Consider the following 25947-nt stretch of genomic DNA (forward strand, 5'->3'; position numbering starts at 1 on the left):
CAGGAGCCATGCAGCAGTAGAGTAGATAGAGTAGGGAGAGGCAGAAACCTGCGATCAGCAAGTCATTCCTCTGTTTAGGGTACCTGTCTGGGGAACGCAGACATCAGCCCCACCTGCATCAATGCTGAGTGCAGAAGGGAACTGATCATGAGGGCAGCCCACGCTGAAATTTAACACAGTTGACCATGTGTGAGGAGCTCTATCCCTACAGCCTGACTTTCAGAGCTTTTGCAGGGCACCACTGAAAGCACAATCCCCGTGGTGGGGGCTGCTTCCAATAAAGGGGGACCTTTTGCAGCTTGAGCTGGCACCACAGCAGGGACCTACTTTGTGTTCAGGGCAAGGACTCACTGGCTGTGGTTTGGGTGCTGGGTCTGGCTCTAAGCCCTGTAGGACTGCTCCAAGCTGCTTTGCCCTCTGGATTATTAAGGACACTGCATCCAGCTCTAAACTCTGTAGAGCACCTTGAGGTGCTTGCAAATGCAACTCACTTCTGCCCTAAGGACTTTGCTAGATAAAAAGACAGTGTGGAGCAGCTTAGTGTGATTGTATAGTGGCGCCTGTGATGGTAATTCCCACACAAGTTTCACAAGGGCACATGGGATCACTGTAACACATTTGCCTCTGGAAATGCCTGACTCTGCAGTCATCTAAATATGTGTTTTCATTTCTGTATCTTGGTCCAAATCTGTTGAATGAAGAGACCAGTAAGCCCAGCTGAGTCTATCTAGAGAAGAATTTAATCTCACACACCTTTGCAGATGATGTGTTTATAGGGCAGGGAGAAATATATATGTATATATATAAAAACTGGTTGTGTGTGTGTGATATAACTTGCCAGGGACACATATAAGGTAAGGGTTGCTAAGACCCATTCCCTGCCCAGTAGCACTGCATGGCCAGATTCGGATTTATATTCATCTTATCAAATTCAAACAAGCAAAAGAAAGCAGTTTGTCCTGCAGCCTTTAACTAAGCTGTGGCTCTCTTTGGCATAGGATGTTGTAGCTGCTGGGAATTTACTATGGGGTCAAAATGCACTTACACAAATCCTTGGAAGACACTGTCTGCTAAGCATGACTCAACCCAGAGATACCAGCTTAGGCTCAGGAAATCCCAGAGCTGCACGTTTCTGGAAGCTGGGTAGGGTACAGGGGAGGTACCAACATGCTTGCGCTCTTTCCAAACTCTACCCTAAGCATCTGCTAGTGGTGCTGAAAGGGGAAGAGAGCCTGGGCTAGGGGGACCTTCAGTCTAATCCTTATGGCTATTCTTGCAGTCTGCTTGCACATCTCCACATCTCCAATCTCCCAGGCTACTTCAAAGCAATTTTATCCTTCAGTGTTTGCCTCCATGTCTGCTGTTGTGGAGATTCGGGACACTTGGGCACTCTCAGACAAGCAGGACAAGACTATGGCAGACATCAGCATAAACAAACTGTGTATCTTATTAGTCTAGGGACAATTGTCTGTTCTGGCAATTGGATTTTATGTTTTCACTACATTTAGAATTATAACAACCAGTTCATTAAGATTTAGCTATCTCAGATGAGTGTCTCTGGTGGATGGGCTGTGTGCTTTACAGATGCTGAAAGGAACTGGACTAGTCATGTCTGCCACCTTTATCTCTCATTGCCTGGTCAGCGAGCTCAGACAAGGAATGTATGGCCTGGCAGAAATTCCTATCCAGGTGTCAGGCAGGGAGACTGGGTTTGCTATATAAGAACCTGAAAGCCTAAATTCTGATATTTTTTTTTCTTGACAGATGGGACGCAAAAGAAGGCGAGGACATGTCTTTTCTGAAGGATGACCTTGACAGCCAGGTGAGTTCATGAGTTCAAGGCTGGCTGTTTTCTCAAAACATGCATTATCAGGAAAGTTGAAGGCTCTCAGCCACTGCAGAGCTGGGACACCTCTATGTTGGGGTAAATGTACCCTCATTACACTCTCCAGGTGGCATGATGTGAGAGCAGCTTCACTTCTTGCATTGACCCTTTGTCAGCACAACCACTCCACTTATTCTGGTCCCTGAACACTTATCTTCTCCACTTACAGCTTTTTTCATTGTTTAATGGCCTTGGCAAATTTTTCCTCAAGTTTTGAGTACCATTATAGACAGGGAATACCATATATTGATATTCCAATAAGCTGAACTGAGTATCTTCTTCTTTTCTCAGAGGAGCCTTGGTATGGACAAGCGGAAGAACAGAGGTGAGGATGGGGTGGAAGCGAACTGCACAGCTGAACTGGAGGAGAAGGTGAAACAGCCAAGCCTCCAAGACCATGGGGCCTCCTCATCACAAAGGCTACGAGGTGGAAAGGTCCAGTCTGCCCACAATGGCCAGAAGGAGGAGCGGAGAGGCATGAAGAGCTTCAGCATGGAGGCACCTGCAGCCAGCACAGGTGACTTGGAGCCAGGGCCCAAGCCAAGTAAGGAAGACGTTGTGGAAGATGCCAATGGGAAACCTGGCACTTCTGACATCTGCCAGGAGAAGGAGAGCACTGACAGCACTGCTTCACAGAGCAGCCCTCCAAGCACTGTGCAGGCCACCAGGCGTGGCAGTGAGGAGACCTTGTCATTGCCCATGGGAGCGAATTTAGATGGAGCTGGCTTAGAGAAAAACACAGCTTCAGAGCAGGAGTCCACTGAGGGCTCTTCAAACAGTCATGGAGGAAAGCTGGACACAGTAGGAGGAGACAGACTGGATGCAAGTCAAGGACAGCTGGTGAAAACAAGAGGGGAGGAAGCAACCCATAACACTGCCCTTCAGGGGCAGACACTTGCACTGAAAGGAGGTGAAGATGCTGAAGGCACGGAACACAGAGGAGAGCCTTTGCCCCCAAGGAAATCCAACTCTGACAAGACTGTTTTGTCCAAGCAGGACACAGCAAAATCACAGCCCAGGGAAGGGGACCAGGCTGAGGATTGCAAGGACAAGGACAGTGGGGACACTCTCAACTAGCAAAGATTGCACTGGTTTGCCTGAGACAGAAGGTGAGTTCCTGACCCCACTCCTTGTGGTGTGTTTGTTATCCCATTAACACAGTCAGCCATAGTACAGGTCCACGACTGTGTCTTCTGTGACCATAATGCATCACACCAGATAACTATCCAGAAATGTTCATTAATAATTATATGGATCCCTCAGGTAGTCTAAATCTGTGTATCCCAAAGAGCTGTCCTGGACTGGTCAGGGAAGCAATGGGAAGTTAGACAGGAAAATTTGGACAGAAGACTGGGCTGCTGAGTCTGGCTGATGACATGCATTAGTCAGGGCACAAACTGAAACTGTTCCTGGGAAGGGATAACTCTCAGAAAGGATAGCCGGATGAATTTATTTCTGTCTCTGGGGTGATCACAACTACAGTAACTTGAGGTCAGCGTGATCCCTTTCCCAAAACACTTGCAAAGCTATAGAAACCCACATCGTGGACAGTAGTTTGAAGAAGGTGGGCTGCATGTGGGGTTCTCTTCACAGTACAAGATCTGTGAATGCTACACTTTGGCTTACACATGTGGTAACACTAATGTGCAAGGCAGTTATAAATACAAAGGGTGAGGTGGTTCCCGTAAAAAAGGTTTATGAACCAAACCTAAAGGAGGAAGAACAGATCTGGTTACATAGCAATGCTCCAGGTTTTATGCAAGCAAAGAAGTTTCTTCCAGCGGCGTAAATGCAGAACAAGAAAAGCCAAGAGAAACACCAAAGTATGACAGGCAGAAAAGTACTGTAGAAATTAGGGGGAAGAGGCAAGGAGAGAGTGTAGGGGCTCTTTGGCAGCTACCTTGGCAAGACGTGTTTTTTCCAGGCAATGTCATGCACAGATCAGGATATCATACCCACAGGTGCTGAATCGGACCAGTAAGTCAGGATGTGATTCTATTGCCAGGTTAGGCAGTAAGGTTGCAATTCACCCCACCTAACTCAGGCTGAGCTCACAGGCACCTAACTTAAGATCTGGGCTTTGTTTTGCTTCAAAGAAGAGAGATGAGCACTTCCAGAATGCAATCCAGCTCTTGCTAACACCAGAATTGCTCTCGGGCTGCGCCTGGCTCTATCCTTTAAGTAGAAAGGCAGCAGCTATATTCCATAAGTAGGCACTTCAGGCAATTAGCTGCTCAAAGCGAGGCAGGCAGATCACCCCCACCAAGTGCCTTTCCCTGATTCCAGCAGGCTTTTCTTCAGACCCCGACCCAGCAGCTTGTCACCGGGTATTGCTTAGTATTCATCCCAGAGGTACAAATGAGCTTAGGGATGAAGTGGTTAAGCTGCTAACAAAGACTTTCACTATAATCCAATACTGTACAAAAGGCATGGAGAAGCGCAAGCGTTACAGCTATTTAAAAAAAGACAAAACACTAAGAACCAGCAGGAGCTAGGTCTGTGTTTGAACTAAAATTCCTTCAAGTGAGGGAAATGAATTCCAATAGCATTTAGGAAAATGTTAAAGACACCTGGATGCACATAGCGGGAGTTTACTGTCCAGGCCATGCCTCTCCAGCCTACCAAAAATCCCCCCAAAGTAGAGGATGAAGGAACTGATGACTACTTTTCTCACTCAGGATAACTTTAATTAGACACTAGCAAAGAAGAAACAATAAATAGTCCATTTTCATCTCAGCAATGGAGATTCCTATGGTTTGGTAGTAGGGCCCCGAGTTCACTTCAGCATGGCTCTTTATCACTCCTCACTGAACTCATTACAGCAGGCTTAATTATAAACGTACCTTTATGTCTTGGAGAAAAGAAGGTGACTTAACCTGGTGTTTGCACTTAAGAACTCACATATCTGCTTGGCTAAGCTGGAACTTGAGACTAGTATTGTTCTCTGAAAATATTTATTACTTGGGAAACACCAAGTGTAGTAATGCCAGGGGAAAATGAGGGGTTAACTGGTGTCCCAGTTACCCACTGCCATTTCATTCTGCCTGCCTTCCCATCTACTTCCTAGCTGAAACTTTCCCTTGCCTGAGTGTGCCCCCACAAGAGAGTGTATTCCTGCCTCACTTTCCTCTCTTTCCCAAATAGGTTAAGATGAGTTTCTAGGTGTGCCTAAACTATGCACTCAGCATCAGGTACCACCTTTTGAGGCAGATGAATTAAAGCAAAATACTTTCCTTTCTTGCTCTTTCCTGTAATTTATTTTAGGAGATGCTTCCGATTTCAGAGAAACCCTGTGCAGTATATGGATGGCAGGTCACTTGGGGTGAGGGCCTTTAAAGTGGCAGTGCTGATCTGTGTTAGAATCGCAGGAAGCAACACAGCTACATCAAATTTTAAACTGAGAGAATGCATTTTCATTCCTTTAGTCCTCTCTGAGCACACCAGTCTGTGGTTGTTTCATTTGAAGGTTTCTTCACTTTCCACTGAAGCCTCTGGCTTTCTCACCACCCACGGAGGTACCAGGGTGAGCCAGTGCCACAGTTTCTGTGTTTCCCCATCCCAGCAATAGATTTCTCCAGGTTTTTGGTTTGGGGTTTTTTTTTCATTCTGTCAGCTGCAAGAGCATTTAGAGAACGAGTGCATGAGTGCTGCTTGCCTGTTAGTCTTTAATGATGTTCTAGGGCATCAACGTCACCTCCTATCTGCTGAAGTCAGCACAAAGCAATTTGACCTCTCCCTTTGCACCAGTGACACGCCACTATCAGGGTTGGCTTTCCCAAACAAGATCACTTGCAGAGAGGGTGAATTCTGCCATGATTTATCTATCTGTAGTGGGGAGAAAAGCCAAGAGGAAGACAGAAGGGCCTGTCTTTAGCTGTCTGCTCCCTGTGTCCAATTTGTCAGGAACATCCCTTGGCAGACAAAAAAAAGAAAAAAAGCAAGACCTGGATTTCTCTAGCACTAGCTCAGCACAACGAGAACAGTTCATCTGTATGGCTTGACAGCAGGGCTCCTAGGAGCAACAAAATAGCAACAATGACAACAACAACCACCAAAAAAGCAATAGCTCATTTGGCTCAAGTCGGTTAAGTTGTCAGTGTCTTTGGAGTGAAAAGGTCTCGTGTCTATTCCTGCTGTTGCTTTGAAGTTCCCAAATCAACATGACAGGCTGCACAATGACACAGATGGCAGTCATAAATAACCACCGGCTGGTAACAGTCACTTCCCTTCTCCCTTGGCTTCTGTTTCCCAGTGCTCTACAGACAGATTAGTTTTAGACCACAGTATGTATAAAGAGCTGCAAAGCTCTACTTTATTTTCATGTAATTCTCCCTGAAGTGTTACTTCACAGCAATTCTTTGGAACCAGATCCTAAGATTGCCCCCATTTGAGGGATGTTTGAATCTTTGGTGGGATTTTCTACTTGGGTTTTTGTTTTTTTGGCTTTTTTTTTTTTTTGCTTATTGAGCCTGATGCCTGCAGCTGATGCTTTAGGTAAAGGATTGCCCAAAATGCAACCTGTAGGAAACCTGCATTCAGCAAAGCCACTGCGGGTGGCCCACAGAGGGACTTAATAGGTGTGGCTGTGCTCAAGGGAAACATTGCTACATCAGCTGAGTCCCATCACGAATGTAACCATGTGGCAGGCTGATGATTCTGCCTTTTTCAGCCTATCTAATAAAAGTGCAGCATTATCCAGCAGAGCAAGCTTTAGCAAGATCTGGGAAAAGAGCATCATTCAAGAAGCTGAAAGAGCAGTAAGATCAAGCATTAAATGAAGAGCTGCACTTTTTGTTAGAATGCAAAATTAAGAGTTTATTTATTCTGTTTATGCCTAGTACCATGAATTCAGGTGCCCAAACTGCCTTAATTATTTGTTTCCTCTCACCACTTGAGTATAATCTTTAAGGAACAGCTAGTCCTCAGTGAATAGCCCAGAATCCAGTTAAGAGGCTATGGGCTGGTGCCTCATGTATATTTTTTAACAGCTGATGCTTACACTGAATTGCAGGTGTCCGTACCTAACTGTGTTGATCTGACATCAAGCCAACACAATTACGATGTTATCCCACTGCAGGGGAAGGAGGGGGTGTCTTTCACCCTGTGGTGTGTGAGCAATGGTATCACAAATTCTCTTGTTTGATGAAGGGCTTTATGTGGCAAGGTAAATGGGTTGTTGTTCTGCAAACCTCCAGGAGGTACCAAGCAGCTCTGTTTTGGTAAATCCAGGTCAGCTGGAAATCTTTACTGTGTTCTGTGTCCACGTACCCAGTGGACATTACACCAGGGAATGACCTGAAGCACCTGGTAGAATACATGAGCAAAGCCTGTGCCAAGAACCCAAATTATAATCTGGATGGCTACTGTCTTGGAGGACAGAGACTTTGTAGAGAAAAAGGAAGATGATTAATGTAAACCAGACCTACATGCAATATGACTAGCCTTAAGGAGAAGCATCTGGAGGAATCTGTTGTCATGGGTTATCAAGACTGGTTAATGATTTCCTGCTAGGAGGTAGCAGGTAACTTACCAGTGAGATAGGGGTTTTTTTCAGTGAAAAATACAGATTTGACAAATGCCATGCATGTACCAGAAATGTGTCTGCTTCAACATCTCATATTTCATAAAGCCCAAACTGGAGTCCTTGTTAAACCTTTTCTAAACAGAAAATGTTAATGTTATGTTTTTAAATACTGGTGATTCAGTTTTGATACTGTGCAATTTTTGGAAAATCAGTGTTGAAACAGATGGTATGATTTTGCAAAATACAACCTATCAACCCTGAAAGGATTGTAAAAATATCATACCGTTGAAAAGTTTATATTGTGGAATTCCCATCCAGTAGAAAATCCTGTACCAGGTCACTTCATGTGATGCCAGGGACATGCCCTCTGTTCACGGACCTCACAACGTCGCAAAGCACAGCAGATAACCTGTAGCAGCAGTAAACATCAGTGATCAGTGATAACAATGTGCTCTCCACCTGCTGTGCTCCTGGGCTTTGTGGGGCCCGTGTCCCCCACACATTAATGTGCAGATCTCACTCCCCACTGCAGATGCTACTCATCCATTTCTGCAGAACAGCAGCTCCTTGCAGTAAGTAGCCCCCATGTGAGTTTCACAGCTTCCACTGCTAATGTCTATTTATGGCACTAAAAATCGCCAGCACCTTCAAACCAGTTGGAGTTGCTGTGCAGAGAGTGTGGTGGGGCTTTTATCCTTTGCTTCAAATAACAAGGAATAAATATTTACCCGAAGTGCAGGACTGGAATCCCTGGAGAATATCCAACAAGTCCCAGAGAAGTAAACGATACACAAAAACCACAGAAGCTTTTCCCTGAATTCTCTTGAGAAAATTAATCTTAACATCTTTAGAGAAAATGCAGCTGGGGGTAGGTTTCCAGAGCAGCTCCAGGGATCTGACCTTGCCGCTCTGGCTGACGTAAACAGGAGTGGGGCAGGCAGGGCCTGTGTGTTGCAGGACTGAGGAGGTCAGAAGAGGTCAGCTTTCTGATGTAAACCAGTGCTAAAGGTTGGTGCAGGAAGCAGTACAAGCAGAAACCAACACTTCTCAATACATTTATGGAGCTACCAAAGAATATATCAGTTTCATTAAGGTTCAGGAGACAAGAAGATGCCATCTGCTGTTATGTCTTGGAAGTTGGCCTAGGATTGGCAGGGTGAGGTCTCAAGGGCTTGACTTGAATAGCATCGGCCTCCCTGGTCCTTCCTGCAGTCCACATCACCTTCTGGAGCCCACCATTATGCTGTCGGCATTTCCAATTCCCAGAGCACGTCTTAGTACCACGTACCACCAACGTGGAAAGCTTAGTCCTCATGCAGAATTAGGGAGTGGTATGGCTTAATACAGGACTTGGCACAGTTATCTTCATACCTCTAGAGTGATGGAAAGCCCTTCTTGTGGCACGACATGGGAAAATACTATTAACAGTGGAAAACACAGGGAAATTTTTTTTATGTCAGAATGGTTCAAGAGAAATGTACTTGAACTGAAGAGGCACAGGGAAGGACTCCAGGGATGTTCAGGGAATGGTTGTTTAGTCTAGCAAAATGAAGGCAGAAAGTGATGGGAGTTGTGATCTCTGTAAATACAGTGCAGTAGGGAACACCCATGGAGGAGGAGAAACATTCAAGCCAGAAAACAGTGCTGGTGCAAGAATCAATATATTGAAGCATCCCATGAATAAATATGGGAAAATGAGAAAAAGGTTGCTCCCTGTCAGAGGACAGGTGACTTGGAAGCATGCCATGGTTGAAGCAGGGACTCTTATCACCTTCTAGGCTGGCCTGACCAGCGTGCTTTGGCAGGCATGAGGTACCGGTGTTGTGCTTTTGACAGCGACAGGATGGATTTGATGACAGTTGTGTATGCTTCTGTCAAAAGTTGGTGACCACTGTCAAAGCAGATGCTTTCACTGACACCCAGAACAACTAGCATATACATCCCATCTGGAAATGTAGGCTCTGTACTCCTAAACCTCTCTGGCACTTTTCAAGAGCTTCTGTCTCTTTGGTTTGTCAGGGTGACTTGAGGAGAGAAGGAACTATTAGAAGCTGTTAGTGCATCAAGAGTCCCAGGCCAAAGCTAGTCATTGGAGCACCTGTACTTCCTTATGGCTATTTACTCAAGCTTAACAAGTCTAAACATAATTTAGGGCTCTGACAGGCAAGCTGTTGCCATTTTAAACATTGAAAATGGAGCTGCTCTTGTAGCCTGCAGTTGTTGCCATTATGACAGAGCTGGCAGAAGGGAGCACGTGACCATACCTCAGCCCGCTGTGTTAACCCTCTTAATGTAAACCCCACATGAAAAGGAGTTAGTTGTACCACATCAGGGCCTGCCCTGCCACGGCACAGCCCCATCTTCCTTTCTGCCAGCTCTGCTGTTGAGAAGGAACAGGCAGACTACAGAGAGTGACAATATCTTAAACCACTCCAAAAGGAATCTCCACCAAAGACTGCCTTTACATATTTAAGCTCATCAAGGGTTGCAGTGATATTTTTTCTACCAGTGGAAATCTAGACAGGATTAGGATTTTTTTCCCCTTAAATAATCAGTTCTAATTCAAATGGGAATTAATTCAGGGATGTCTAATGGCCTGCGCTAGACAGAAGATGCCTCATGATCTTACTGATCTTTTTTTCTGGCCTGACAGTATACTTGGGAAGAGCAGATAAATATATATATATATATATATACATATATATCCATTTTTAAAAAGCTAAGCGAGAAAATCTGGTATGATGATGTCTAACAGATGGTCCTTACACGTCATGCCTGAATCTGCCTTGCAGTATTTCATGAGACTCTCTGAGTGGTCCACTAAGAACAAAATTGTCTCTGGAAACTCTGGGCCTGCTTCCGGAGAGACCAAACAACATTATGTCTTCCAACCCAAGCAGAGGATGGATGGCACTAATCTCAGATGAAGGAAGAGGGGCCAAATTGCCAGACTTCATCAGCTACGTTCAGCTTTAGTCTTCAGGGACTTCATGTACATCCACCCCCATGACACGAGATTTAACCAGTAGGTCCTACAACAGGCTGTTGTTGGCTTGGCTGTGAAAGTCATCCCAGTGATGTCCCACATCCAGCCAGGCTGGGAAATGTGAGGCAGCTGGAGCCTTTGAGATAGACCACCAGCGATCTGCATTAATCCTCCCATGTGACAGTGACACACGGAGGGGAATTTGGCACTGCATCCCCTTGCTGCTGATGGCACAGTCAAAGGCAGCACACAGCCGCATCGCTCTCCTGAGCCCTGACTGACAACAGTCACGCTAGCACGGAGCTTGCTAAATCTCCGACCAGCCCTTGAGCTATGCATGGAAAAGAGGATACAGTTTGAAATGAGAGAAATGCTAATCACTATGTCTAATTACTAAGAGAAGTAATGACTTTAAAGCCCACCAGTATCTTGGCTGTAAGGACTCGCTCATGCACAGCAAGAAGGTGTCTGCATGGAAACAATAATACTGCAAAACAGGAATGAGAATTGTCTACCGGCAATAACAGCACAGGGCTGTCAATCAGACTTTTGAAACCATTAATAATAAAAGAGATTAACAATAAACAGAGCTAGCTCTGGTGTCAGTTCTGACTTTCAAAGCAGATTATTTTACAATATGTGGACCACCAAGAGCAACTCTGAAAATCTGCTTCCTGGCCCTTCCCAGTAGCATTAAATCCCAGAAATGTGCTGCTGCAGCACTAAGCACCCCCTCAGCAGCAGGATGTGGCCAACCCCATCCGTTGCACATGTACAGGGCAATGAAAAATGTCTCCAGCACAAAAGTCTTAAGAGTCTCTTCTCAGCATCAATTATTTCAGTACCTCAGGTATGATTTCAGTGCAGTTCCTTACTAGATATCCATGGCTGTGTCCTTGAATGATTCCTGTAGAGGTTTCCTTTTTATGCGAGCCAAGCTTACTATCGCCTCTCCTGCCTTCATGGTATTTAATCAGTTTTTCTTTTTATATCCCCTCTCTGTGCTTTCTTGGGAGCTTTGGGTGCTGAAATCTGCATCAGCAAAAGGCAGATCTGTGGATTTAAACATGGATGCAGGAAAATGCCAGCTCAGCAGTTCTGAGCAGCAGCCAAGCATCTGGCAACTACAAGGAGAGGTGAAAAAAAAAAGTCTGTCTTTCCCAATTAAAATCAACATATCTGGGTCTGCAGGCAGCTACAGGACAGCAGGCTCCACTTACAGGTTAGGTTTTTCACTACAGAAAAGGTGACACTTCGCGAACACAAGTGCTGCATCCCCAGGCAAGGTTTCAGAAAAGGACCACAAAGCCCTATGCAAAATCAGCCCTTCCTCATGTGGCTCCAGGTGCTGCACAAACACACACAAAACCATACAGTCCTTCAGACAAAAGACGAGATTAAAGTAGTCTTAACTAACCCAGAGGAGGACTGGGAGCATTTCATCGAGACTGGTACATTCAGTCCATCCCCTGGGCCACAGAGCTGCACGTTGCTCCCACTGGATGTGGCACGTAGGGATCTGGGTTACGCTGCAGTGGTACCTCCCAAGCAGCCCCAGCCGTGCAGGAAGGTCAGGCTGAAACTCAGCAGACGTTTTTAATTTACTGCTCAGCAGTTCCCTAAAGGCTGATAATCCCGCTGCTGTTTCTGCTTTTGTTTCACAGGCTAACACGCTGAAGGTGGTGGATGAAAGGAGAAGAGGAGCACAAGCTTGTCCTCACTCTTTTACCTTCTATGAAATCATCTTTCAGCACCTCCCCAGTGCCCTTCAGCACCCATTTGCAACACATGGGGTCCCCCGTCAACACCCCCCACTCCCAGTTTTGGCATCACCCTTTCCTATCCATATGCCAAAGGACAGGGAAGGCTACACACACTCCCAACCTACAAAGAAAACACGGTCACTTATCCTTTGTATTTGTTTTGCCTATATTGCAGCTGTGTGGCAAGCCCATGAAATGTCTACTGGATGCACTTTATTTTATTTAATAACTAATTCTGCTTAAAGTTAAGATTTAAGTTTCTGGGCACATCACCCGTTTCCCCCCACAGAGGCTGGCAGGGGACTGCATGTGCTGGGAGGACGGCAGGGGCTGTGCGAGCTCCCCGTCACTGTTGGGCAGGGAGCAGGCAACTGGCACAGCAGAGCATTAGGAGACCCGGTGAGAGGTGTTACATTGTAGTTCAGTAGCTGGATGAAAAAGTAGTGTTTAGGGCAGCTCTTGTACTAGAGGTTTGTATGTGGTTGAAGTGCTGGCAGAAGCGTATGGTAGTTGCATGGACCACGGGACACGAAGGGGATGGAGAGTCCTCCAGTGACACTGTGGGGTGCAGGTGCTTTCGACAAGCACACATCAACTACCGCACCTCGTCCTTTACCAGCTTGCTTTCCTCCTGTTGCAGCAGAGGCCAGGTCAGCACATTAGGAGCCTATGCTTTTTTCTGAGGTGGCTGCTAGACTGAGCAGGTATGTATGAAGCTCAGCACAACACCGTGCCCACTTCATAGGGCCAGGAGTATCTACAGTAGCTGGAGATGCTTGCAGCTCTTATGTGCCAAGCAGGGCAAGGAGGAGGACAGCACAAATGCAATAATTTTCCTTCTCCACCACACTGCACAAAGGAGTTGGCAGCAGGACCCAGCCCAAATTGGAGCTGAAGGTCTAAGGCTTCCTATCAAATGTTTTAAAGTTCGTGGTTGTGCCTTTCATAGCCTTGTGCTTGAATAAGAGGGCAGCAGTTCCCCTGGAAGCTGCCATGCAGACATTTTGACCTGGCCTTAAAAGACACCTTTCAAATCGAGGATCTGGATGAGCATTTACAAGCATAAATGTGCGAGAATCTCAGCTGCTCGGATTTCCCTAAGCAGCTAAGAGATTCACAGCAAACCAGGACCTAGCTGAAAGACAGCTACCAATTAAGGTGGCAGAAGACAGGCACAAGGAATAACACAACATACTTTCTGAATTCTGAATGACAGAGCAAAGAGGATCTCACCTCTGTTTTGAAGTGCTGCTCTAAAACTTGGTGCAGGAGTACACATACATGCAGACACATATGTGTGGAGATTTATTGGATTTCATTGCAGGACGCATTCACTAACCAAAATGGCAGAGTGCCTTGGTGATAAGGTTGGCACGTGTGGACTGAAATACTGTATCCTGTTTTAATAAACTAATATTTGCACAGATTGGTTTTCCATTGGTTTCCAAAAAACATTTTGGTTTTCCACATAACTTAGATCTACAGCACCTATCTCATGAAGAACAAGCCTGGGAATTTCCTCTACATGCCAAATTCAGGGGAGTTTACTGGCATCAGACCAGATATTATCAAGAAACAGAGTGTGCAGCTTTCATGTTTTATCAGCAGAAACATCTTAATCCCACCAAAGACCAGACTGGGTTTATTTGGACTCATCCCACAGATAAAAAGAACAGATAGAAAAAAGAAGCCAGACTGTAAAACTGCTCCATGTCCTGGAGATTCTCCATCACTGTTAAAGGCTGATATGCCTTGCCTGACCAGCTCAAAAACCTCCTTACAATTGTTTATTTTTTTAAAATTTATTATTATTTTGTACATCAGGTGACTGATCTCAATCTTGGTCCAGTCAGACTGAGACATTACCAGCAAATACCAGGAACTGGCTTGCCTCATGGTCCACGCAAAATACAGTCTCAGATCAAGAGCTTGTTGTACCTCAGCAGCAGTCAGGCACACAGCCAGGTAAACAAACTTTTATATTGCCCCTGGTCCAGCACTTAGTTGTAGAGATAAAAAACTCAGCTGCAGTTGTTGCTGTATTTTATGGCCCTAGACTCCTTTTTGAAAGGAAAACTGTCACTTTTCCCACATTCCCTCCTTTTTCTCCTACAAATCCAAGTAACTTTGCATTCAGTGATGCCTAGGAAGGACTGAGTCTGTACCAAGCTCCAGGGATGGGACTGTACAGATAGTGCCTGTTTCTAAGTGTAATTTTTTTTCTGCTCATTAACACTTCGCTTGAATGCACTTTGGTTGGTGCCTGGATTGCCATTTTTCAGAAAACTGTGGCTAGCTGTTTCTTCTTTACAGTGAGAGAAAAGACTGAAAAATCGAAAAATCTGATGTAGAGGAATTATTTATATGAAATAAAAGTTGTAATGAGGAAAAAGCTCCAGTTTCTTCAGTGTTTTTCAGTCCCACATGTAGAGTTTTCTGAACTGAATCAGTAATCTCTGCTTTTTAGAGCAACAGCTCCAATTCAGATGGCTTACCCCTTAGGACTGCACTTCACTCTTGGGCTAGCTCGGCTAACTCACCCGAAAAGCTTGCTGCAGTGAAGACAGCCTGCATTGTAACGCAAGGCTCACTTTTCAGAGGCATCAAAGCCTTCTCATTGCCACAGCCCTTTTCTTGCAAGCAAATGTGATGGCAGCTTGCAGAGTGCAAAGTCATCTGCCTACAAGAGGTAGCTGTTTCCTCCCAGCAGTGGCTGGTAGCTCAGGGATTTTGTGAAAGTTATTCTAGCTCTTCCAGACAACAGGAAAAAACAGCAGCAACTCAGGCAGAACACCCTTTTCTTTAAACAGAAGAAACAGTTTGCGGCTAGACTCTCTTCTACTTGGTAAAATGTACCACCAAATGTCAACACAGCAACTCTGTAACTACAATTTGTATCAAAATTTGTTTCAGACTATCGAATCAACTCTTGTATAAAGAGATCAATTTTAAAACCCTCAAGCCAAGGACAAAAATACATCTGGATAAAGTTGGAGATGCTTCAGTTTCCAAAGCTTTACCAAGCCAATTACTGTACGAGGCAACGACATAAAATCTTGACAGAAGTTCCAGCTCTCCATTCTTATCCCAGCAAATCTAATACCTACAGCAGAAGCAGAATGCACAAATTACTAACAAGTGAAGCCTTATACAGAGTCTAGAAGCAGAAATAACGGAAATGTTCACTGAACTTCAACACCAGTTCCCCTCCAGATAAATTGGTTGCAAATGGCAGGAGCCTGAAGCTAAACTGGCATTTAGACAGGAATTTTTGTATTTGGAGTGTGTAATACAGTAGTTAGTGCTTTTTAAGTTATGTGGAAAGCTTTTTAAGTCAGTTAGAGGCACAGAGCAGTAGCAGGGTACAGCACTGCTGTGCAGTTCAAAGCACTGCCTGCTGCCTTCCCTCAGAAAAAAGGACAAGTTCAAGAACAGCTCAACCAGTTCACAGGCTCACAGGCTGGGCAGCTACTGGCAGGCAAAGCCAACACACTGGGAAGTCCGCAGCCACTTCCTGACTGCACCAGCTTAGTGCAGCAACACAACAACTGACCAGATGTGAAGCTCTCCCAAAACTGCCTCTGAACACACGCGGCATAGACAGAAGTCAAGCTTCACCTCCTTAGCTTCATGCTCCAGCTCAGGTATAGCTGTTTCTTATACCGTACCCCCCTCCACACACTTCAGCACCTCCAGGACTCACAACCAGCTGTCAATAACACCCCTCCCCACATGCATAACCCTCACCAGAGTGGCCCACTGAGATTTGTTTTGAAGCAGCCACTGATTTTGTTGTCAACACTACACCACAAGCCTGCTTTTCAGCTACACTCATGAATTAAGCCAAGATCTGGAGTAAAAATAACACCACTTTCCTTGTCAGAATAACAACCCCGTCCCAGGAATCTGGGATTAAGATGGTATGCACTACATCAGTTGAGACCAGGAGACAACATGGGTGAGGAAGAGGTAGCTTTTAGAAAATTAAAATGTGAGCTAGCTGCTGGAGCATATTACATGCTCCAATAACTTTTTTTCCAGCCATTTCCCTTCCTTCTGGTCCCTCTGCACGTGAATTACACCAAATGCACTCACCTTGAACAAACTGAGCTTAATGGGACAAGACCAGCGCATACTGGCAGAGGACAAGCACTATACATCAGTAAGTAGGTGTAAACCCAGAGGCATCTACGTGCAAGGAAAGAATCAAGAAGGTTTGAAAAAACATCCTCTGATCTAGACACACCTTTGTCTGGACATCCTTGATAATTCTTCACTTACTGCTCCTTCTTTTAGGGAGCACTTCCATTTGACAGAGCTTGCAGTTCAAATCCTTCTGTAAGGAGCAAAGCAGAAGCAGTGTTACACAGTGCTGAAATGTCACGTGAGAGTTGGACAAGACAGTATTAGCAGAAATGTTCTTCACCGCAAGTCCAATTGCTCCCTCATGAGACTCTTCTCAGTCAGAAAGGAAAACCAGAACATGACCTGGTCTTCCCTCCATCCACTTAAGTGATTACTGGGATTAGGAACTGAAAAAATCAAAGCTACCATGGTATTTACCTTTCCTCAACACCTGACAATGCATTCTGTCACCGTGTTTCAGAACTAAGTAGCACCTGAAGCACAAATGTACAGTGACTTCTGTTCTTTGCTGCCATTTTTTAAAGGCTCTTAAGAGGACAAGAATCTGGAACTCAGGCCTTAAACAGTACAGAGACTCAAAGCTCAGAGGAAAAGTTGGCATTATGGAATTGTTAGTGTGTTTAATCAATAAGAAAATGAAGTAACAAAATAGAAACACAGATGCCACTATTCCAGCCATATTCTTACAGTCATCATGCTTTTACAGGAACATCCCACAGTCAGAACTTTTGAGACTTCCTTATGTCACTAAAGCAAAGGGCCTAAGAGGCTTCACTCACATTTGACTATCTTCTTCATCCAAACTGACTTTCAGACAACTCCCTTTCACACTGGAAATGGGACACAGTTCTGTTTGCAAGTAACATGCAGGACAGCGTTTGTGTAAAGGGAGCAACCCTCACTAGCAATTCCGAGGAAATAACATTACAAATCATGAGGTTACAGCGATTTCTATCTAGGAAGCAACACAAAAGCCTGTGCCTTATCTCACCTAATACAATTACACTAAGTGAACTGATTATTTTTTTTTTCCCGAGGAGCAATGAAGGGGAAGACTGAATTGGAGCTGAAGTAATACAACAGATAACAAGACAGCCTGCCTTTTAACCCCCAGGTTTACCAGAGATTGGTGACTGCACCATTTCAGGGCACTAAAAAATTAGGTTCAGATGCAGATGACTGACCCAATACAACAATGGCAACATCGTGCAAAGATTCACCAACCAAGATGACAATCCAGCTGTCGTGTGTTGCAGCCAACCTACTTCCCAAGAAATCCCTAGTACCCTGAATTTTTAAAAGTTAGCTTACATCCAGAAACCAGTCCAGACAAGCCATTTTTGTTACTAGAGGTATCTGCAAAGTGCTCTTGGCCACTGATTTCTTGGACAGTCTGCCACCAAGAGAGTAAGGAGCACAGAGACAGGCTTATCACAGCCTGGCAACAGTATCTCAACGGAAACACATTTTCCTTCGGAGGACTAGGAATCCTAGCTAGGGAAAGGATGTAGAAGAGATTTTAGCTGAAGAATCTAGGTCCAAAAGGGCTTTGGAAAAGGCGGCTGCCCAAATCACAAAAGCTCCCTCTCCATTCAGCCAGCAGTCTGTGATCCTTCTGCATCTTTACAAGCCAAAGCTTCCCCTCCCCTTGCACACTTATACAACAATAGTGAAGTAACAGCCTGCTCCAACGCCAGTTGTAACAGGTACAGAAATCAAATGTTTCACTTAAATCTCAATTTGTCATCAGAGGAGAAGATGCAAAAACAGAGTCTGGGAACTCACCAAGCCTGCACTTTCATACAGGAATGAAGACAGTCACAACCATCTTCGTACTGGCTCATCAACTATTTTTAGCATCAGAAAGGGAGGCAACCATCCACAATGGGTCTGTTCCCTTTGATAAAGCAGATCTGAACACTCTCACTGTCCCAAAGATCGTTTACCACCAAAACCACAAACCAGGTGAAGAGCTTTAAATTGTTCCTGCTCCCAAATACAAGGCATCTCTCTGCAGTTACATGACAGGTTGGAAGAGGGCCATGCAGCCCATTTAATTCAATTCACTTCCTCTTCCATCTGCTCTACACAGCCATGCTCTATTAGTCTTCTGAGAGCAATTGTATTTAAAGTGAAAAATGCCAAGAGTCCATGTACATCCAGCATACATTGGATGCACTGTTCAAAGCCACCAGAGATTCACCAGTTCTGAGCTGCAGGTCAAGACCAGAGAAATCCCAGCATCCCTGTAATTCTACCCAGCTTTTATTTATCTTCAAAGGTTTTAAAAGTTAAACACAAGCTCCCTCCCAGAGACACTTCCCAACTGGCTCTGCATTTAGTAGCAGAGCCAAGAAAACAGACTAAACTCAACTGGCACCAAACAAGGAGCCTGCTTTGTTCCTCTTTCACGCATTCCTCCCTGAGAGAGCTACAGAAAAGCCTTTGCCCCTACAACCAGAGGCGTACGCCAAGGACAGCAAATGGCATCGTTATCACCAGGATGCATGTGGCAGCCCCATGGGCAGGTATCAACGTGCTGCAGGCAGAACTGCCAAGGGAACAAAATCACCCACTACTACAGCACAGACACACACAGGGCTAACCGCAGCCAACCGTCTGGCCAAAGCTGCGACCCGGTGCTGCTGCCAGGATACCGTCAGCCCTGCCACTGCAGTGGATAAATAGGAAGAGTTTAGCCCAGGAGGTGACAGGGTGGCAGGGCAGCTGCCTGCTTCAGGCTTTCAGCACCTTCACCAGCTCTTCTACCTGCCCTGCAGAAAGGTGGCAATGATCACATGTGTGCTTTTGGCTCAAACGACTAAGCGTGAGGTTTTTTTCCTTCCCAACAACTAGCTTTCTTTTCTAGCACAGTGACAACATACAGACTTTCCTGCATGCTCTCCAGAAAATTGAAAAGGAGGGTGGAGGATCCCACCCAAACCACTCCCTCCTTTTGCCTGATTTCTTTCTGGAATCCCCTGCTTTTGTTTTCTGCCTTTAACAGATGCTGCAAAAGAAATGCACAGCTAATGACACAGGCTTAACACACACCTGCCAGTCCCAAAGCATACGGATCCAGGTATGAAACAGCTATTCACACACCCCACGCACCCCAAACTTTAAAAAAACCAAGTGCCATATTTTACACCGCCTTCGTGATTTGCACAACTGAAATACGTACACCACATTAGAACACATTTTTATCCCTCAGCAGAGGAAAACTGAACTCCTGGGATCATTTCACAGGGACGCGCGATAGCCTGGCAGCCACACAGTTAAAGCATTCAACCAAAACCATCAATCTGAAAAGCAGCTGCTCAAAATGACACAAGCCTTACAGTTTCCCAGCTGATAGTCCACATCCCACAGCCATTAAAGGCCGGGTTTTTTGCACTGCTCATCAAGGGGGCCCCGCAGAACGCTTCTGAAGACTATGACGACTATGGGGCATGAAAAGCTCAAGCTGGGAGGCGAGCCTGCCCAGGGCACACCACGAGCTGGCACAGACCTACCTCCTGATGGCACTGGCTCCAGGGTGCCACTGAGGTGCCATGACGCTCTGTAAGCTCTGCCATCCCATGCAGGCAAGAGCAGGGGCACACAAGCCACGAAGCACCTCGCAGCACACTGCGCCGCATGCCGCCGCGAGACCTCCGCCTGCTTCTGCCACGAAAGATCAAGCTTTCATCACCACTGCTTTAGCTGATGCCCACGGTTAGTGGGAGTCAGGCGCGTATGGAGGTTTCTCCAGCCTCACCTGAGGAGACCAATGACAAATAATAAATCAATGTTAAATGCCACAGTTGCCCATTGCAGCAGACAAATCATTTCTGCTGCCCAGAAAGCACTGGACGTTCAACGTCCCTCCCAACCCATCCTCCCACCACCAAAGAGAACATACTGTATTACAGAGACTTTCATACTGGGAAAATATTTTAATATAGTAAACAAGTCAATTTACCTTTCACATGTTTTTAAATAAGTTTATGCTCGTTGTTAAACAAAACCGGTTTTTAAACAATGGATTACAGCCCCGAAATTCGTACAGTTCCCAGCTGATCCTGTAAATAGTGAGGAATTTTGGACACCGAGATCCTTTTCTAGGTAACAGACGGGCATAAATAGCGCAGGATTACGGCGGGTTCGCGAGGAGAAGCTAGCCCTGGCGAGGGAAGGAGCGAAGCCACAAAATTCCCTTTTGAGGAAAAATGGGGGGAGAAAGATGCCGCAGTTCTTCCCAGTCCAAGCCCCGCGGCCCGGCCCGCGGCCCGGCGGTGTGTAGCCCCAGCCCTCCGCGGCTCGGCCGCGCCGGGGGTCTCGCAGCCGCCGCCCGCCGGGCCCCCGTGGGGCGGAGATGGGCGGGGGACGCCGCCGGCCGCTTCAGGGGCTGCCACGCACCCGGCGCAGCGCGGCGGCCCCCGCCTCGGGCCCGGGCGGCAGCGGGGAGGCGGCCGGGCGGCCCGTCTGGGCGACGCCGGCGTCGGAGCCGGGGCCCGGGCCCGTCCGCGGCGGCGGCGGCGGGGCCTCCTGCGTGGGCGCGGCGGGCGGCGGGGCGGGCGGCTGGCCGGCCGCGGGGCCCGGCGGCGGCGCGGTGCGGGGCTGCGAGGTGCCGGCGGCGGGGCCGGGGCCGGAGGAGCCGCCGCGCACCGGCTGCCAGATGAGGCTGTAGTAGACGGCGAGGACGATGGCGGCCAGCGAAACGGAGAGGACGTAGGCCAGCACGGTGGCCAGGCGCACCCACTTCTTGTTGGTCTTGGCCGCCATGCGCGCCTTCTTGTCCCCGGTGTAAGTGGCGGGCTTGCCCCGCTCCGCCCCTGCCTCCTTCTCCTTCATGGGGGCCCGGCCCTTGGCCCGCTGCTCCACCGACCCCTCCGTGGTGGGCCCCGGCTCCGCGCCGCCGCCGCCGCCGGCTCAGGACATGCCGCTCCCCGCTCGCGGGGCCGCCGCTCGTGCCGCTGCCCGCGGCCCGCGCTGCTCCGGCGGCTCCGCCGGCCGCGGGCGGGGCTGGGGCGGGGCCTCCAGGGGCAGCCCCGCCCCGCGGGGGCGGTGCCGATCGCCTTTAAAGGGGCGACACCCGGGCCACCCGCCCTGCGGAGCGCGTGCGGCTAGCTGAGGGGGCGCGCGCCCGCCCGCCCGCCCTCCCGCCCCCCCCTCCGCGTCTGTGAGGCGGTGGCCTGGGCCGTCCCCGGTGGGCCTGGCCGTTCCCCCCGGTAGGTACGTGGGCTGTGGGCGGCGGGCTCGCCCCCGGCGCTCCCCCTGAGGCAAGCCGCAGTTGGGGTTTGCCTTTGGGGCTCTGTGAGCGCGGGGGGGTGAGCGCCAGGAGGGCTCCTGGCAGCGGCCTGGCGCGGGAGGGGGTCGGGAGCCTCCCGCCCTTCCACTGAGGGTCACTCGGTGACTCCCGCCTGCAGGTCCCCGGGGTCCTGCGCCTTCAGCGCAGCTGGGAGGGCGCCCTGGCTGAGCAGCAGCCTCTGGGGAGGAAGGCTTGGTTAATCCCTCTCGCATTGTGCTAGTCCCAAACCTACCGATATAATAGATTAATACATAATAGGTACAATCTAAAGCTGCCTCTAGGCTACGGGTTGACCTTACTCCCCATGTTAGTCCCCCCACAAAGCATTATACTGGTCAGGAGACAGCTAAAACACTGTTCTAGGGCATGGATTAGCCTTTTTAATTTTTTCTATATGGTGCAAAATTTTTGTTGTTTAGAATGATTTAGTTGCTCCTTCTTCAATAATTTTCTCCTCCCGTTAAATCTTGGGCTGGTCAGGTGTGTCACAGCAGAAAAGCTCTTGTAAAGGAGGAGTTGCAGTCCTGAAAGAGGCTAACAGCAGCTGGAGAAATGACTGTCACCCAGAAAGGCATCGGAGGAAGTGAGTGAGTTTTGAGTTAAAGGTAGCATTTTATTTTTACTCTCAATAGCAGGAAAAATGTGGAGGATTGGGAGAGAAAGGGAAAACCTTCGTTTTTGCAGGAAGAAGCATAGAGCTTGCAGCTCTGAGGAAGGCTTACTGTGGCAGAAGATAGGGAATAAAATGGTGTAACTTAAAAGTAACTGTAATTCTTGGAAAAAAAGTGGCTTGTGTTGACTAAATGCTCCAGGGATGCTGCATACATGTGGAGGAGTAGCACTGCAATGATGGATCTGTGCATGCTGACCCTCAGCTAGGGAGCTCCCCGTGTCCAGCAGCAAAGGGAGCCTTTAGAAGGGGGCTAGGAAACCCTTAAGTGAGGGGCACCTTAATTCTTCCTGCTCTTCTTACAAGGGCAAAGGAGTTTGGGGGAATAAGTTTTTTGGGAGGGAGCAGCTGTGCAGGTAGGGAATGTTCTGTTCATTCACACCTTCCTCTTGACTAGAGGGAAGGGCTAAAGGCTGTAACAACATGCTGCCAGGAGATCGTCTGCCACTTTGGCCTCAGCACAAATCTCATCTATAGTAATACAAATCATGGCTATGCAGTGTAAATACCAGAGTGTGTGGATTCCACTGTGGCTGCCTCACCAGCGCTGACAAGGGTAGTGGTGTTTTTGTTGCCTGTTCAGGGCAGAGGGGGGCTTAGTGCCTGTGCCAGGGGGAATGGGGCTAGATGATTTTTTAAGGTCTCCTCCAACTCAAATGATTCTGTGATTCTCAACTACAGCTAACAACATGCTCTGTTCTCCTGAGGTACTTAATTTTCATGTAATTTTGCTGTAATCCACTATCTCTAGGAAACATTTGTGAATAGGTATTATGACTTTTCTATGGGGCCCCTCATCTTGCCCTGACTTACTACACCTGGCTGTGTTCTTCTTGTTGAAGTCAAATTCCAGACACCTGAGTAGCATGAGCTGGCCCCCTTACTTCTTGCCCTGACTAATTACACCTGGCTGTGTTCTTGTTGAAATCAAATTCTATATGCCTGAGTAGCATGAGCTGATGTAATCCTACTGACAAAACTTTACTGAGTCATAAAATGCACCTTTGTTGTTCTGTAGATTCTTTCTTTCCAACAGCCTGAAAAATTAGTTTAAGTGGTACATGTGAATTTATAGATTCCTACAAAATTAATTTTCTACTAATTTTTCAGGCTGTTTTCTCTTGATGGGTTTCCTCCAACCCCTTCTCCCCTTGATTCTCGTGTTTCATTCAGCAGCTGTCTGCTGCTCCATTTTTGCGTTTCAAAGAAAAATTCTGTAACTTTATTAGGAGTTCAGCACACCTTTCCTCTGTTTTATGTACGTCACAGCTATTTATTTGGAGGTCAGAGACTTTTTGGTTTGTGCTACAAGAGTATTTTAAGATGGAGTTTGAACCTTTTTTGTTTAGCATAATTTGTTAGATTTTCAGCTTATTTTTTAATTCATCCTTTGAGCTGCTGGTCTGTGTTCACGTTCTTGCTGGCCTTTGATTTCCTGCCATTGAATGCTGCAAAGATGGGCAGAGCCTCACTGGGCTGCTGTCTGCTCACAACTCTTCCTCAAATCACCTGGGCAGAAATGGGTTTGTTCCAAACCTTTATGCTGTCTGTGATCTCTGGTGTTGCCACTGATGCAATTAATCTTTGTCTCTGGTGAAAGGATGATGAATTACTACTACCCACAAGTCTTTTCCCTATGCTTTTCCTTAATTCCAGTTCTGGGATTTTGAGGGAGAGGATTGACATACACAGGCAGTTCCCCTGGGGCTGAATGAGGTTTTTGCCTGATGCTTGTCTAGTCTTTCTTCCAGCATTTCAGGTCTTTCCTTGGAGATGCTATGTTCTCCTTTATGGCTTAACTCTACCCTGTTGTAGTGTCTAGAGGTTGATAGACAACTGTTGGAGCTCTGGTGGTGTTAGGTATTCAATGTATATTATGTTGAGTTTGAGAAAGGGTATTGAAAAGAGCAGAGTGATACAGGAAACAGGCACAGAAGGTAATGGTGAGGTGGTGGGTATAATAAAAAGCAGTTATAGCTCTGTATTTCAGTCCTGTGTCCCCCGAATTGGTTCCCCTCTACTGGGAAGTAAAACTATCCTTCTTAATCTCTGTGCAAATGACTGCTGCTCTTCTGCTGGTGCTGCTTTATTTTCCCTGTGTTCAACAAAACTTTGTTATAAATCCCACAGTTAATAGCACTCCTTTTCCATCAGTGGAGGCCTTGTCAGACTGCATTGACTAAGGATGTGCAGGGAAGTTGTAGAAACAGGCCCAGCAAAGGCAGAAAATGTGGTGTGGTTGAGATCCTGTTACACCTCGTATAACTTGAATGTAGACTCAAGGAACAACAAAACCTGCTCCAGCTAGAAAATGTAGCAATAGATAATCCAACATGAGTTATGCCTATTCCTGCCCTCCCACCTGTCTTGCTCCCCTCTGCTCTGCAACTCAGGACTACAGATATGTAGTTGTCTTAAAACTGAACCATGTAGTTCTAGAGACATTCTACCTTCAGCCTAGCATCTTCATGTCTGTATTGCACTTATTGCTTATTAAGGCTGCAGTAGTGTGCCTTCTGGTAAGTGTGGACTTCCCCTTCTTAGAAGACAACAGTTCTATGGTATTGTTAAAGAAATTCAGGCTCTGTTCTCTATGCCAAGCCCTCTGCTGTCTCAGCTTTGAATGACTTAGGTTCATTAAATACTGAGTCTTGTTGGCTTTTGCCCAAGTCAGGTGTACGCTTTTCTTTTTACTGTTAACAAATAAATGGGTGTGAATTTCTCTCCAGGTCCTTTTGTTCAAGTGCAGGCAGCTGCCAGGAGGCGTGTGCCTTCTGTTCCTAAACTTAAGTTTCTTGCTAACAACCACCCATAAGGGCAAATGAAAGCCAGGAAGCCAAAGCTGCAATAATGGTATATTCTTTGTCCTCTGGGTTTTAGCAGAAATACCAAGCTGTGCGTTGAGCAGGCTCCTGTGGTGCAGAAATGGAGCTCTGGGATGCAGAGCTCAGAGGTCTTTTAAAGCCAGTGAATGTGTCAGGCACTAAACAAAGCTTGCAAATTAGTCCTTTCTCAGATTTTTTTTTTTTCCCTGAAAGAACACTGAAGAGATTGCTCACCTGAAACAAAGTGGAGTCAAGGACACATGGTGCACCCTGGGACTGGACCTGCCAACAATGGAGAGCTGTATAGCCCTTGAACATCTAGCTTTTCTCTCCAAGCATTGTACTCCTCGGGGTCCTTTTGTTTATAAGCTTACCTAATTTTTGACTTCTGGTCTGAGCATCTAGTAGAATGCTTGTTTACTTATGAGCCTGCTACTTACTGCCTTACACCTGTGTTTAGTTGAAAGCCCAAGTGTTGAGACAGATTGAAGATCTGGTGTTCCACCTGCCTGACTGAATGCCATTGCTTGAACTCTGCTGCTACCTGTTGCAATGGGGAGTGTTTGCTCTCCAAAGGCCCCTGAAGGATGTAGCTAAATGAACTTGTATTATTGATTTCCCATGTTCAGAGTCAGTGGATAGCATCTAGTGCTTCAGGACAGTGAAGACTTAATTAAGGGAAGATTCTTAGCCTAAGATATTACCTCTGTGCAGACCTTGCACAGAACTGGATGGCCTGGGAGGTGATCGAGCCACCCCTGTTAAGAGGCCCCCTGAAGCTCTCTGGACTAATGTCTGTCAGAACTGATAAATGTCACTGCTGATCCTGTCTGGGACAATGGATGGGCTGGACAC

At 46.8% G+C, this 25947-nt stretch overlaps 2 protein-coding genes across 3 annotated transcripts in view; one reads left to right on the top strand and one right to left on the bottom strand.

Annotated features, from left to right (window-relative positions):
- Positions 1–14551, top strand: part of CCDC9B (coiled-coil domain containing 9B) — a 56525-nt gene extending 41974 nt beyond the window's left edge. For both annotated transcript variants that reach the window (XM_080405030.1, XM_080405031.1), the window contains 3 exons: positions 1765–1822; positions 2177–2994; positions 12060–14551. In XM_080405030.1, the coding sequence (XP_080261156.1) occupies positions 1765–1822; positions 2177–2962 (844 nt within the window). In that variant the 3' untranslated portion in view covers positions 2963–2994; positions 12060–14551. The remainder of the gene's footprint in view (positions 1–1764; positions 1823–2176; positions 2995–12059) is intronic.
- A 5671-nt stretch (positions 14552–20222) lies between these two features.
- On the bottom strand, positions 20223–21325 carry INAFM2 (InaF motif containing 2). The gene has a single exon (XM_080405071.1). The coding sequence runs from the start codon at positions 21138–21140 to the stop codon at positions 20688–20690; it is 453 nt and encodes a 150-aa protein (XP_080261197.1). The 5' UTR covers positions 21141–21325; the 3' UTR covers positions 20223–20687.
- Positions 21326–25947: the final 4622 nt, after the last annotated feature.

The sequence above is a fragment of the Falco punctatus genome, assembly GCF_963210335.1.
Source record: "Falco punctatus genome assembly, chromosome: 10".
Taxonomy (NCBI): Eukaryota; Metazoa; Chordata; class Aves; order Falconiformes; family Falconidae; genus Falco; species Falco punctatus.

Excerpts from the sequence above, each read along its gene's own strand:
- INAFM2 (XM_080405071.1), bottom strand. The coding sequence starts at position 21,140 with ATGAAGGAGAAGGAGGCAGGGGCGGAGCGGGGCAAGCCCGCCACTTAC.